This window comes from Hemiscyllium ocellatum, chromosome 16 (assembly GCF_020745735.1).
Source record: "Hemiscyllium ocellatum isolate sHemOce1 chromosome 16, sHemOce1.pat.X.cur, whole genome shotgun sequence".
NCBI classification, from domain to species: domain Eukaryota; kingdom Metazoa; phylum Chordata; class Chondrichthyes; order Orectolobiformes; family Hemiscylliidae; genus Hemiscyllium; species Hemiscyllium ocellatum.
The window spans coordinates 13,012,273-13,026,565 of record NC_083416.1 but is presented as its reverse complement, the minus strand read 5'-3'; the positions used below and the strand labels follow the sequence as shown (position 1 = coordinate 13,026,565).

General features: G+C 46.0%; 1 protein-coding gene across 6 annotated transcripts in view; it reads left to right on the top strand.

The window, feature by feature from the left end:
- The first annotated feature begins 392 nt into the window (after positions 1 to 392).
- The window catches only part of ebf1a (EBF transcription factor 1a), a 482,981-nt gene continuing 469,080 nt past the window's right edge, over positions 393 to 14,293 (top strand). For 3 of the 6 annotated variants that reach the window (XM_060837038.1, XM_060837042.1, XM_060837037.1), the window contains exons 1-4: positions 10,302 to 10,499; positions 11,138 to 11,294; positions 11,834 to 11,897; positions 12,521 to 12,576. In XM_060837038.1, coding sequence (XP_060693021.1) covers positions 10,366 to 10,499; positions 11,138 to 11,294; positions 11,834 to 11,897; positions 12,521 to 12,576 — 411 coding nt within the window. In that variant the 5' untranslated portion in view covers positions 10,302 to 10,365. Of the gene's footprint in view, positions 649 to 9,628; positions 9,699 to 9,948; positions 9,968 to 10,301; positions 10,500 to 11,137; positions 11,295 to 11,833; positions 11,898 to 12,520; positions 12,577 to 14,293 lie in introns of those variants that run through there. The other 3 variants (XM_060837039.1, XM_060837040.1, XM_060837041.1) reach the window with 3 other exon arrangements.

Sequence of the window (14,293 nt, the reverse complement as noted above, 5' to 3'; positions counted from 1 at the left end):
GAGGGTGAAGCCGCTGACAAATTCTACCCTGGGCAAAGAGGGATGCGGGGAGCGGCTTGGATAAAAAATGCCAGTCTATTTCCAGGGAAGCGTAGGTCCTTGGAGGGGAGGAACAAGGACAATTAGTGCAGGAGAGCTCAACTCGGTCTCCAGCAAACCAGCATCGCCAAAACCGATTTCGTTACAGGTTTTGGGAACATGTGTACAGTTTAGCTACTTGGGTTGTGTGATTTGCAAACGGTGACTATTTACAGCGAGTAAATAATAGCCCAGAATTGTGTCCGACTTTTTTTCTCTCAGTCTGCCCACGCCAAATTCCATTGAGTGCTTTATTTTATTTTCAGGTTTGAATTGGCCTGGTCTGGGACGGGGTCCCGGCAAAACGAACTTTGCTGCGGCTTCCACCAGTGATCTGTCTGCTCCCAGGGGACAGAGTTTCTGAAGGAGCCTCACCGGACTCGGAAACGTCAACTCCGCGCACTGCCCCCGGACCTGCTGAGCTTCGCCAGGCGAGAGGGAGGACTGCAGATGCTGGAGATTAGTAAAGTCAAGATGAGAGTGGTGCTGGAAAAGCACAGCAGATCAGGCAGCATCTGAGGGGAGCAGGCACATCGACGTTTCGGGCAAAAGCCCTCTACAAGGATTTCAGTGAGTCTCTCTCTCTCTCTCTGACACAGCAACCCCCAGGTCATCTCCTCTGCTGAGCATCGCCTGCGATTCCTGACGCTGTCAAAACAACCCTTTTTTTTTAAGTTTGAAAGCTTTTTGCCCCCCTCCCCATCTCCCACATGACATGAGAGCATTTGCAAAGCATGTATCAACCATTGAGTAGAGTGGGGCATTCTGACGGGAGGGGATGTTTGGTGCAGGCTGCTTGCTGTTCATTGAGGGCGATGGTGGTCCGACACACAGTGGGACACACAGCCCAGGGACAGCCGTCACATTGTGTTACTGCGAGGCCGCCCCACTATCCTGGTCCAGGCCAGTTCAAACCTCATTAAAATAAGCGGCCGAATGGAACTTGCGTGGGCAACTAGATACACAGAGGGACAGAAGTCAGAGACAATTCTGGAATATTATTTACTCGCTGTAAATAGTCAATAAGGCAGATGCTTTCTTATTGACACCCGTTGCAGAGAATATTCTCAATTTCCCCACACAACCGCACCCCCACCCCCACCCCCCACCGCCCCCTACCCCCCACCGCCCCCTACCCCCCAACCTCCCCCCCCCCCACACACACACACACACACTCCCGCGGTCTGCACATACACTTTGGTGTTGACAGAATTTTCATCTTGCTTTGGTTAAATGACAGGGAAAGTGCACTGGGGACGGACTGTGTGTCCTTACAGGGCGGGGGTTTGTCTATTAATTTTTTAAATGGGTAATTTAAGACCCTCTAAAAAAGACTGGACTGGGGTTTAAAATAACAGAATGGCATCTCCCCCATTTATTTGAGTTCTCGATAACGAAGCTGTTCCCGCTTATAGTTGAAACGTGGAAATGAGGAGAGGGGAGTGGAGTGGTCAGGGGTTTGTTTCGAACGGTCCGGAGCCGGACCGTTAAAAATGCTCATTCAGGCGCACAGATCAAATTACACTCTGTGAAGCGACCCCAGTCAATGTCCTCCGGCTTCTCCCCTCGGAGTCCTCGCTCTGTCGTAGCCAGACTCAGCCGCTGGAGGTCAGTGTTGATATGGGAATGGAGAGGTGAGCATTCCCGGGCACAGCCGCTGGGAAATGGAGCTGCACAGGGAAAGACCAAGATAACTTTCAGCACTTAGCCCTCAGTCCCTTTCCAAATTACCCACCTGCTTTATCCCATCCTGCGCTTTATTCTCCCGGAATTTCACTTTAATATTAGAGGCGCAATTAATCCCATCTCTTGAGCCCAAAATATTGGGACCCAAAATTAGTGAATGGGAAGTCGGATTGCAAAAGTGTGTGTGTGTGTGTGTGTGTGGGGGGGGGGGGTTTGGGACGAGGAGGAGGGCGGTGATGGGGGAATTGGAGGGAAGGAGAGAGAGAACATCTGGACTGAAGGGAGATTTGATTTGTAAGGATCAACTGAACACAGGATACGCCTTAAAGTCAACTTTCAGCCGTCCACCAAAGGCAGCTTGTTTGACGGCAACACAGTATACCTCCACCCGGCTCCACCGAAATGCCTCACCACTCAACATACCTGGGCTCAGTTTACATTCAACCTTCCAACCTTAAGCCCTCTGTCCTCCTGAAACACATTCATCACCAGCTTTAGGAGCTGTGTCCTTCTCTCTGTTAATACTATTGAATACAGCAACTTCCTGACCCCAGCTGTCTCCCTGTTCTCTTGGCCTTTTCTCTCATTGATTTTTCAAGGTAGTCTCTGGAACTGTTTTTATTTTTAAACTTATTAATGCTATTTCACTTCCGAACTTGAGATAACACTGCTGCATCATCCATCTCTTATAAATCTTCTCACGGCATTTTTTACAACAATCATTAAATCCACTAAATGCTTCAGGTGAGTTTAAATACTTTAAAAACAGAGCTAGAAAGATTCTTGATTATCAAGTGTGTGTGTGTGTGTGTGTGTGAAAGATTGTTGGAGACATGCAGGAATGTATAGTTGAGATTAAAACCATGATTTTATTGAATGACCGAGCATGCCCGAAGGGCCGAGTGGCCTACTGTTGTTCTTTATTGATATGTTCATGATAAGCAAATACTTGCCTCATTTTTTTAATTCTGATCCCTATTCCTTTTTGTTTAATCTTTAAAAAGTGGTTCATTTGTCTGTCAACAGTCCGTACCAGTCATAGGTAGAAGTGCACTAAATGGTTAATTTGTTCACCTAAACGTTCTAGCTGTATTTAGTCTGTACTTTCAGCATGTTATTTAGGTAGCAGTCTAAATGCATAGGCTGCTGTATATGTACATATGAAAGCACCGTATGCACATCTGGATGTATTCCTATATATGTTTGTATATGTAATCTTGCAAAATTGTGTGTATTTGTATTTCTATAAATTTGAATGTCAATTCTTATGTCAAGTTCCTTATTGAACGGAGCATCCAAGGAGCAGGAGGCTCATGCCTGAAAAGTCGATTCTCCTGCTCCTTGGATGCTGCCTGACCTGCTGCGCTTTTCCAGCAACACATTTTCGGCTCTGGTCTCCAGAATCTGCAGTCCTCACTTTCTCCTCCTTATTGAACGGCAATAGTACATCTTCCTATCCCCTTTCCCTTTATGGGCTTGACTTTGTTGCCTTTACTTGCATCTATACTGTTCACCTTAGCTATTCCTTGTGGGGGAATGAGTTCCACATTTTTCACCATTTCTGAATAAAGGAGTTTCTTCTGAAATCCCAATTTCATTTTTGGTGACTATCTTATGTTGATGACATCTCACTTTGTTCTTGCTCAGGATTAGAAACACACTAAATCTAATCGAGTGAAGCACTGCAAATTTTATAGGCTTGCAATAGGTTACCTCTCTACCTAGCTGAAAATGTGTTGCTGGAAAAGCGCAGCAGGTCAGGCAGCATCCAAGGAACAGGAAATTCGACGTTTCGGGCATAAGCCCTTCATCAGGATGATTCCCGAAATGTCGAATTTCCTGTTCCTTGGATGCTGCCTGACCTGCTGCGCTTTTCCAGCAACACATTTTCAGCTCTGATCTCCAGCTTCTGAAGACTTCACTTTCTCCTACCTCTCTACTTATTCATTCAAGGATAAAGATACTTGCTCATCCTTCTCTAATAGTTGTAACCTTGTATTTTTGGTCTCATCTTTGTAGATGTTTTTACACTCACTGCAGTGATTCTGTGCACAGCTTATAATATGGTTGTTAGAACTGCCCACAGTGTTCCAAATGTGATCAAATCAAGATTTGATACAAGTTTAGTATTGCATCTCAGTTTTTCAATTATATGCCTCCACAAGTAAACCCTAGTACTTGGGCTGTTTTATCTAAGGCTTTGCTCAGCTTTATCAGAGGTTCAGGGATTTGGAAATTTGCTCTTCCAGATCCCTGCCCTCCTCTCCAAGTCAATTACATCTTATCTTCCATATTTCTCTTAAAGGAGTGTAATAACCTATACTCACCCGTATTGAAATTAATTTGCCACTTTTAAATCAATTCTGAAAGTTTATTAACGTCTTCTAATTTGTTATTGGCTTCCTCAGTTTCAAATGCAATTTTGTTTGACTCCAAAATCTAAATTATTGCTACAATTTGCATACAACAGTAGCCCCTACATTGATCCTTGTGGAATTACACTTCCTACTTTTGGCTACTTCCTACTCTGTATTTTATCCTTCGTCCAGCTAACTGTCCATTATGAAATGTGTGCCCTGTCTCCACATCCTCCAACTTAATTCACTTGTCTACCTTGTGGTAATTTACTGAAGGAAATCCAGCTATATTACATCCACTGTGTTACTCGCGTCAACTTTCTTACCTCTTCAAAGACAACAGGATGCGGTTGACCAATCAAGACGTGCCCTTTTAACATGCCCGTTGATTATTCATTTATTTTGGTTGCCGAACTGTCCTATCTCAATAATTCTCTTGCCTGCTTTCCCTTGTTTCTGTTTGATTCATTAACTTTGTTTTTGGTAAACAGTACATTCTGAATTAATTCAGTTTTGTAAGGATGGGGAGTTTGTGAAATCAGATTCCCGGTATTTGGCGTTGGTGGCCTTGGTTACAGGTGCTCAAAGCGCTTCAAAAGAAGTCCTGACCCAATGTGTACCAGGAATTGTCAAGGAGACGCTATTTACAGAATGTTTTATTCTTTTCAAACATTTCCTGTCTCTTCAGACACTTTGATTTGATGGTATCTTGCTAGTTACAGCTCGGTCCGCAACGCTCCAACTTCTGGGACAACTTTCTTGCTGTGTATTGGGTCCAGCTAGCCGTTAGATGGCGCGCTTGTGCACAGAATGCGCTGTCGCTGACACAACTCTGTCTCTAACTCTCTGGTCCCCAAACCTGTACCCGGCGCGGACGTTTCAGCCAACCTCTCTGGAGTTTCATTCCTTCGTGTCCAATTGCCTTAATCTCCCTCCTCCCCCCCCCCCCCCCCACCCCCAGCCCATGTCGTTGTCCTTCTCCCGTTTTTCCAGATCGCCCTGCTCCCCTTCCCACTTCTAGCCACCTTCTCCCAAATCTTGAGGTGGTTTGTGATTGGACCTTGGGGCTCTCATTGCAAATGAACTTTCTGTACCTGCACTGATTACAGCAAGGACCCGATTACTGATGTTGGATTGTTAAAGAGGGGTTCGGATGTACTCGGTGACTGCAGTTTGCCAAAAACTCTTTTTTAAAATGTCATGTTTTATTTCACGCAATGATCGGCTGTTTTTAAATTGTATTCTCTCGGTTTGACAACTCCATTTGAGCATGATCAAAAGATATGCGAGCAAGTCCCCTCTCCCCAGGATAGATTACTGTCCATCATCCAGTCTCCTCTCCCCAGGATAGATCACTGTCCATCATCCAGTCCCCTCTCCCCAGGATAGATTACTGTCCATCATCCAGTCCCCTCTCCCCAGGATAGATTACTGTCCATCATCCAGTCCCCTCTCCCCAGGATAGATCACTGTCCATCATCCAGTCCCCTCTCCCCAGGATAGATTACTGTCCATCATCCAGTCCCCTCTCCCCAGGATAGATCACTGTCCATCATCCAGTCCCCTCTCCCCAGGATAGATCACTAACCAGGATCCAGTCCCTCTCCCTGGGGGACACTGACCAGAATCCAGTCCACTCTCCCTGGGATGGACCACTAACGAGGATCCAGTCCTCTCTCCCTGGGGCACACTGACCAGGATCCAGTGCCCTCTCCCTGTGTTGGCTCACTAAACAGGGTCCAGTCCCTCACCCCGGGGGACACTGACCAGGATCCAGTCCACTCTCCCTGAGATGGACCACTAACGAGGAGCCAATCCCCTGTTCCCGGGATGGATCACTGCCCAAGCGCTGACAGGAGTTTAGTTCCAGCTAACACCAAGAGCTGTATTGGCAACAACGGAGTGGAGAATAGAGGGGGCGTGGGGTTGGGGGCGGTGGGGTGGGTGAGACCAGTTCCTGGGGCCGGCAGCCTTTCTGAGCGAACAGGGCGAGATACTTGACTGCAGTCTTGAGAGAAAAAAAGACTGGTCCCTGACGGATCGCGGGACAATGTAGGGGCCGTGTTTTCGCCAGCAGAATTTCCCCCCGCTAACAAAAACCAACCATATCCAGCACTGAGGGTGGTCTTAGGGCCGAACGGTGCTGCGATTTCTAACGCGTTGACTTTCGAGGAGTTAATTCGAGGCGTGTTAATTTCGGAAGAGGTAGCGTTTCCCTCAGCCACGGGGTGAATTACAAACTTGTGCATAGCCACTGTCACGTTTAAAATTCAGAGGATCTCGACACAATTCAATATTCTCGAGAAATAGCCACTTTGCTCAGTTACAATGTAGGGGGAAGATTAGGGTTATTTCCCGCTAACCAGGCGCAAAGAGAGACAATTCATTCAACCCGCTACTGGACTCTCTGGAAGGAATTTGATTTCTAACGTTGGCTGGGAGCAGTCACTTAATTTCCAATATTATTGACCAGTAACTATCGTTTAATAGTTTGCTGTGTTTGAAATAAAGTGTTCTTTTAGAGGCAAAGAAAGTAACTATTCGATACAAAACCTCCATTTACGTGGCCAACTCGAGAGGGAAGGAAAACATCTTTTTCATACATTTCAAACATCATAATCATTTGACAAAGCTGTTTGGAGTTTTGATAAGGAGATTGGATCTGTGACTCTCCTGGAGAATGGCTCCAATAATAAATGGAATCTGTAACACCCGCTCTGGTTCCAATCGGTTATAACATGAACTATGTTCGCAGTAAAGTCAGTTTTATGTGGAAAAAGATTCCCCGGGATACAATGCAGTGATAGCAGTCTCCCGTTGTCGATTCTGGAGATTTTAACGAGAGTTTAACTAATGTCTAGTCCAATTATGATGCAAGTTGCGAATGAATTTAGATTAATTTAATTTGACAAGATTCTGCGCCGCTATTTGATGTGGCCTTTCAAAGTGCCTGCGGAAATATTGCCTGAAAGTGGAATGTAGTTGTTTCCCTTTGTTATTAAACCTTTCTATCTATTGTTACATCGAGACAGCACACCCTACTCTCATGTCAGTCCTTATGGCAGCGCGAACAGCCTTATCCCCTCTCAAATCCACAAAACCGTGGCTAACACAGTGCCCACCAGTGCCAATGCTGTCTGCAACATTGTAGCAAGACTCAGCAAGAGTTGGATGTTAGAAGTGTTAGTGCTGGGCCACCTTTCCAGCTCTCCGCCATCCCTCCACCTGTACTCACAGACCTTTCAAAGGAAGCTGTTACATTAAACCTGTATCTGTACAAGGGCTGTTCCCTATTGTTGACTGGACCTTCAGGTCTATTGCCCCTTTCTCTAAGTGAAGACGACAGAACTGTCTGAATTCGATGCAGCGGGACTGGGAAAAGCTGAACTCCGTGGTTTAGCAGGTTCAGTCCCATTGAGATAATGCCACGCCGCGGCTTGCCCCTTGCTAATGTTCCAGCATTTCCCTTGAAATCGGGGTCGGAGGGGATACACACACACACACACTCACACACACACTCACACACTAACACACTCACATATACACACATTCTCCCTCCCTCACACACACTCTCTCTTACACACACACACACACACACTCACATATACACACATTCTCCCTCTCTCACACACACTCTCTCTTACACACACACTCATACACACCATTTCAGAAATACGAGTATCTACAACTGCATTTCGAATTTGTTGCTCATTTGCCGACGAAGTACTTGAAGCCGGTGCTAAACTACAGGCTGCAGACAGGAGAAACTGGGTTTTCGAAATGCTCTCTCTCTCTCAGGTTCTGGAGGGGAGGGGGTGGAGGGTGTCATTCCCAGGGCCGGGGAGAGCGGTTAGTGACTCCAGTCTGTTGCTTGACCTGTATTCAGTCCAGTGGGAGAAACGGCGACGGACCCGGGACAACGTTGCATGTGGCTACCTGTTAGATTGAGGAGAGGTGCGTGCGTTCTGAAACAGTTGTCAAAATAAAATTGTTTTTCAAGTTAGCCCTGTGTCAGCCGGCGGGGAAGGGCGCCGTAATTTCGTACAGCGCTCCTGTGTTTCGAAGGTTGCTATTCAGATGTGACACTATCATTTTTTTGTTAAAAACAATCCCCAATTTAAACACCCAGTTACATGATGCCATAGCATCGCCAGCAACATAGTGTAACTCTGTGTGTGTGTCTGTGTGTCTTTGTGTGTTTGTCTGTCTGTGCCTGTGTGTGTGTCTGTGTGTGGGTCTGTATGTGTGTCTGTGTGTGCCTGTATGTGTGTCTGTGTGTGGGTCTGTATGTGTCTGTGTGTGCCTTGTGTGTCTGTGTCTGTGTCTGTGTATGTGCGTATGTGTGTGTGTCTCTGTGTGTGTATGTCTCTCTGTGTGTGTATGTGTGTGTGTGCATATACCTGTGTGTATACATTACTTGGATTCACTCCAACATTTCTCCAACCCCACCCAAGACACGTCCCATCACCTTAAGGCCCTGAATGTATAAGTCGGCAGCTCCTTCTGTTACATTGTTAACCGCTCTCATTGATGATAATTGCTTATTACTTGTCCAAAGAACTTCCTAATTTTTATAAAAAGTATTTTAAAAGAAATTTATATAAGTATACAATATAATTTATAAATATACATATAATATAAAGCTGGATTTCTGCATTTTCTAAACTCTTGCCGCACAGATCCCATGAAGCTGGTCAGTGTACCCTGACAAGCCGTTCCCAGGCAGGGAGCCGGAACTCCACATGAAGTTGCTTTTTTTTGGGTTGGGGAGAAAATGATTTTGCTTTTGCCTTCTGTGGTACCAGTTCGGCGAAATAGACCCGGCCAACCTCGTGGGATTTAGTTTCAGAAATTCTCCGAGCCCGGGGAGGGCAGTTTGAGAACGTGGGGCTCAGAACACCAAAATATTAAAATATTTCATCCCTTTTTTTTGGTGTGTGTGTGTGCGTGAGTTTCAATCAGTCCAGCCCCAGGAGAAGCAACGGAAAAAGTCCGACGGGACGCTCCGCGTTTTGAAACGGTAAATGCTGCGTACCTTTACGGCTTCGTTATACCAAATATGAAAGGGAGAACAAAACACCATTTACCCTATTGTCAGCTCCTCCTGTCCATTATACAGAGGCAGACCAACCCATTGGCTTAGGGTGGGAGGGCGGGGTTTTCCACGCCATTTTTGGTAGTCATCGCCCATCCTCTTCATCACCCACCCCCTCCCCTCACACCCTCAGCAGCTCTGACCCTTTCGGGTGGGGGCGGGGGTGGGGTGGGGGCGAGATTTTGTTGCCTTAGGGGAGAGAGAGAGGCATTTGGTGCTATATCTGAGACAGGGGGAAATGTGAATTTCTCCGGGGACAATCGGCTCCCATTTACTGTCTCCTCACTACCCACTCCCTCTGTGTCCACTCCGTCTTCCCAACCCCAAATCAGAGAACACCCATCCCTCCCACCCACACCTCCCTCTCTCTCTCTCTACAACCACCCGCCCCCCCAACCTTTTCCAAAAAAAAGCCCAGCATCATTCACAAGGGAAGAACTCGGCGGAGCAACATTGCCTCATTCATTCGCTAGGACTGGCAGGCACGACGTTTGTGAATACACAGGGACACACACATTACACACACACACACCGACAGAGAGAGAGAGAGAGAAAATAAACTTAGGGCTTCCAATTGGATGATGACACTTGGGTGTTTGAAAGCTCGGCTTTAATTTTGTGTTTGTCAAATCTCACCTGCTACCGCCTCCTCGCCAGCCCATTCTCACCCCCTCTTCGGGTTGGGGGGGTGGGGTGGGGGGGGAGGGAGGGGTGGTTTGAGGAAATACTTTCTGCGAATCACCAACCGGTAGTAAGTGAGTGTGTGTGTGTCTCCTCTCTCTCTCTCTCTGTGTCTCCCCCTCCTCTCTCTCTCATCCCTCCACCCCCTCCTCCCTACCCCTCCCACAACTCTGTGTGTGTGTGTGTGTGTGTATGTGTTTGTGTGTATGTGTGTGTGTGTGAGAGAGAGAGAGAGAAGCAGGCGGACCCGCACAGTTCCGATATCATCACCCGCAATTTTTGCTCCGTGTTTTCACGCACCCTCTTGGCGGAGACTTGCGTCGGGACATCTTCAGCCTCTTTTCTGGCGGCGGCGAGGAGCACAGGGAGAGTTGGGGGGGGGGTGGGCGGGGAGGAGGGGGGGTGTTGGTGGTGGAAGGGAAGCGAAGGAAAAGAGAATTCCAAACCAAAACAGAAAAGCGTGTTTCCATGTTCGGTATTCAGGAAAACATACAGCGAAGCGGAGGCAACATGAAGGAAGAACCTCTGGGAAGCGGCATGAACACTGTCCGCTCTTGGATGCAGGGAACCGGGATCATGGATGCAACCTCGGCCGCTCAGAGGTAAGCAACGATATTTCCCTCAGTTTTTGAGTACACGCGCGCACAGTATTTTGTCGCAAATCTATTTATCGTAGATCTGGCGAAGCTCTTTCCAGGTCAGAGACGGGCCAGATATATTTTTCAAATTCTGACATTTTGATTTCCCATCATTTGCCGTCCTGCTGTGGGGGTTTGTGTGTGTGTGTGTGTGTGTGTCTTTTTTATTGCTCTGGGTTGTCCTTTCTGTGTTTTATTTTCGATGAATTGATAAGAATTGAACGCCCCTATATTCCCTCTTTCCCCGTTATGTTGACTGCTTCAGTCAAGACGCTAACTTTAAATTAAACCGCTCAACTTAAAAATACCCATTCTCTTTTATTTTAAGAAAAACACACACGCTAACGCTACTTCTAACACCCCAGAAGTTGGTTGCACGAACCGCTCTTTAAACATTTACGCTGACACTACAGTACAACTCAATTAGTGAATGGTTAAGTGTTGGGATCTTCTTTATGTAGTCCTACTGAGAATTCTTTGAATAAAAAAGATGCAGATTGTATTTTTAACCTACTCTTTGGAAGGGGCGGTTTTGCAAGCTGTTTTTATTTTTCCGGCTGCTTTGTGTTTTCCCGGCTCATCTCGGTCTTGTCTGCCCGCAGTGGGGTTGGTCTGGCCCGGGCTCACTTCGAGAAACAGCCGCCCTCCAACTTGCGGAAGTCCAACTTCTTCCACTTTGTGCTGGCCCTGTATGACCGGCAAGGCCAGCCGGTGGAGATTGAGCGGACAGCGTTTGTGGGTTTCGTGGAGAAAGATAAAGTAAGTGTATTTCGTGTATGTGTGTGTGTGTGTGTGTAGGAAGGTAGAAGTTTGTCGGAAACGACCGGGGGCCAAGTTCCTGGGGGTGGAACTACAGAGCTGCCTGAACTCAGAAGCGTTTAAAAAAAATTGTTCCCAACATTAGCTTAACTCTCCTCCTAATGCAAAAAAAAGGACTTAGAAATGTATTGGGTATAATGAAAACTGTAACGTTACATGTGCAATGCATATTTATCTGGACAGAGCCCTCTACGTAAACAGATATAAACACATAATCTACAGAAGCTTAAGTTTGACCCGTCCGTTATAATAAATTGGGGGAATCATCTTTTTACCAAAACATGCAGATTTAAATATAATAAAATCTACCAAGGACTGATTGAGTGAGGGACTGGGCGCTCAGATCAGAATCTCGCGTGTTTAAAACCTGACAACTTTACAAGGTATCTTAATTGAAATTAGGCTTTATTTAGCACGACTTTCTCTCTCTCTCTCTCTCTCTGTCTAAAATCTGGCATCTTTAAAAAATAATGTTTCAGGAAATCGGTGGTGAAAAGACCAATAACGGGATTCACTACAGATTACAGCTTCTCTACAGCAATGGTAAGTTGCTTTAGGCTAACTTCGGGAATGGGTGCGGGCAATTTCCATCGTACAAACCCAGGTCACCCAGTTACCTGCACGTCCGTCCTCTGTTACTTGCCCCGTGTGGCAGACTTTGCATTTCATGTCGCTTCAAACAGTTTAAACTCACACTTTATCCTCCTCCCCAGCCTCTCTCTCTCGATCATACATTTTATCTTGGAAAACATTAGGGTCATGTATCTCATCGGAGTCCCCGACATCTGTCGCTCGACTAGACTTAGCGTTGTTTCTATAAAAATGAGTTTTGATCATTCGACTTGCGTTTGAGGGAGGTTTGGAGAGTGCTTCAGAAAGTCAGTTTTGAATCAGTGAAGTATTTATACTGCCCATGTTACTTAAAAGCACCCCCCACCCTTTTTATCCGCCTTCAATTTCCCCCCCTAACCTTCTGAAAAATCTCCACAAATCCCTTTATCCATGTGGATCAACACTTTCACCCGGATTTATTGCTCTGTTCCTGGGTATGGTTGGGGAATGTTCGCCCCTGAAATAAAAGCTACAATTAAAGAACTGATAACAGACATTACATTTTCTGAGCGAGGCCTTTATATTGACAATCTGTAATATGTTGTAATATTTAGGGATAAGGACCGAGCAGGACTTGTACGTTCGCCTCATCGACTCGATGACAAAGCAGGTAAGCTGATATCTGACGTAAAATTATCAGGAATTGTATATAAATAGAAGCATGTAAGACAAGAATATGGTTGGAATTGTGTCCAGAGGGGTTCGAATTTACCTACACGTCCTGGAGATAGCGAGGCTATTGGCCCTCCGATATATATTGAAACAAAACTGCCAGGGGCTTACAATTATTCTGAAACGGTCAAAGCCATGGCTCTGTTTTGGAGAAGTTCAGGCTGCGCTATGAGCAAGTTAGACTCCGAAAGAGGCCCGATCTTTCTGACTGAAAATTTAAACAAAAATAAATTTATCAGGAACAAAACAAAAAAGTTTTACAAGCCCACGAGGCAGAGAGGGCTGAGAGAAGGATGTGGTGGGGAGAGGGAGCCTCTCCGCGCTGTTCACATTGTCAGAGGGAGGCCTCACCCCCACAGAGAGAAGGAAGAAAACTCCTCTCCACGGTGGAGGTGGTGACAGTTGTTGGAATGTCCCCTTCAGGGTCGATCCCCTTCAAGTTGAGGAAGTTTAAAACGTGCAAATATTTCAGGGCACTTTGAGTGTAAACCGCTGGAGAATTTGTTTTGTTTTGCTTTCGTATTTATGCAGACCGATACCATAATTTCACTCCAGTCCACGGGCTGTGTGTGTATGTGTTTGTGTGTGTATGTGTGTGTGGGTGTGTTTGTGCGTGTGTTTGTGTGTGTATGTGTGTGTGGGTGTGTTTGTGTGTGAGTATGTGTTTGTGTGTATTTGTGTGTGTGTGTATATGTGTGTGTGGGTGTGTGTGTGTATATATGTGTGTGTATATGTGTGTGTGTATGTGTGTGTGGGTGTGTGTGTATATATGTGTGTGTATATGTGTGTATATGTGTGTGTGTATGTGTGTGTATATGTGTGTGTATGTGTGTGGGTGTGTGTGTGTATGTGTGTGTGTGTGTATGTGTGTATGTGTGTGTGGGTGTGGGTGTGTATTTGTGTGTGTGTATGTTTTAAAGCCGGTGCGCGAAACAGCCACGTCTCCGAACAAAACTGAATAAGTTGTTCTTTCTAACAGCGTCCGCCGGGCACTTTGACTAAACTGACTTTTGTGCGTTTGGCCAGGTTAGCTGGCTCTCCCGTTATCGTCAACCAGCCGCCCCAAGGACTGAGTAGTCCAGTTTGTTGGAGATTGCAGAGACTGTGAATGCACAATCACTCCCAGATTCAGTTAGTCAACAGGCAGCGTTTTAACCGAACGACAAATAACGCTCTCGAGTTAATTCCAATTTAATTTCGGAGTTGATATCCTTAATGATGATTTAAAAAACAATTCCGCCCCAGGATGCTCCCGCGGTTTATTAGCTGGAGGGTGTACGCTTTATCCCCACAAAGCGGACAGCAGATTTCAATTCTGTCAGCGACACCAAATCAGGACAAATGTCCTTGTCTTTTAAAAGCGCAATTTCAGGGCGGCTGTAAACGGGTATCAGTTTAGCCGATTTCTAAAAAAAAATTTTGTAATGTAGCAACGTTTTGTTTTACTTTCTGCGTGTGTGTGTGTGTGTGTGAGAAATCTTCATGTTCACATCCCCGCCACGTTTACTTCTGAATGTATCTCGTTTCCTGCCTAAAACAAACCAGAAGATCAACACACAACTCTTTGTGATGAAAATGTCTCCACGGATCTTTGATACTTTTTTTTCTCTCTCTGTAACGCGATTTCCTGCTATTGATGTCTGTCAGTCTGGGTC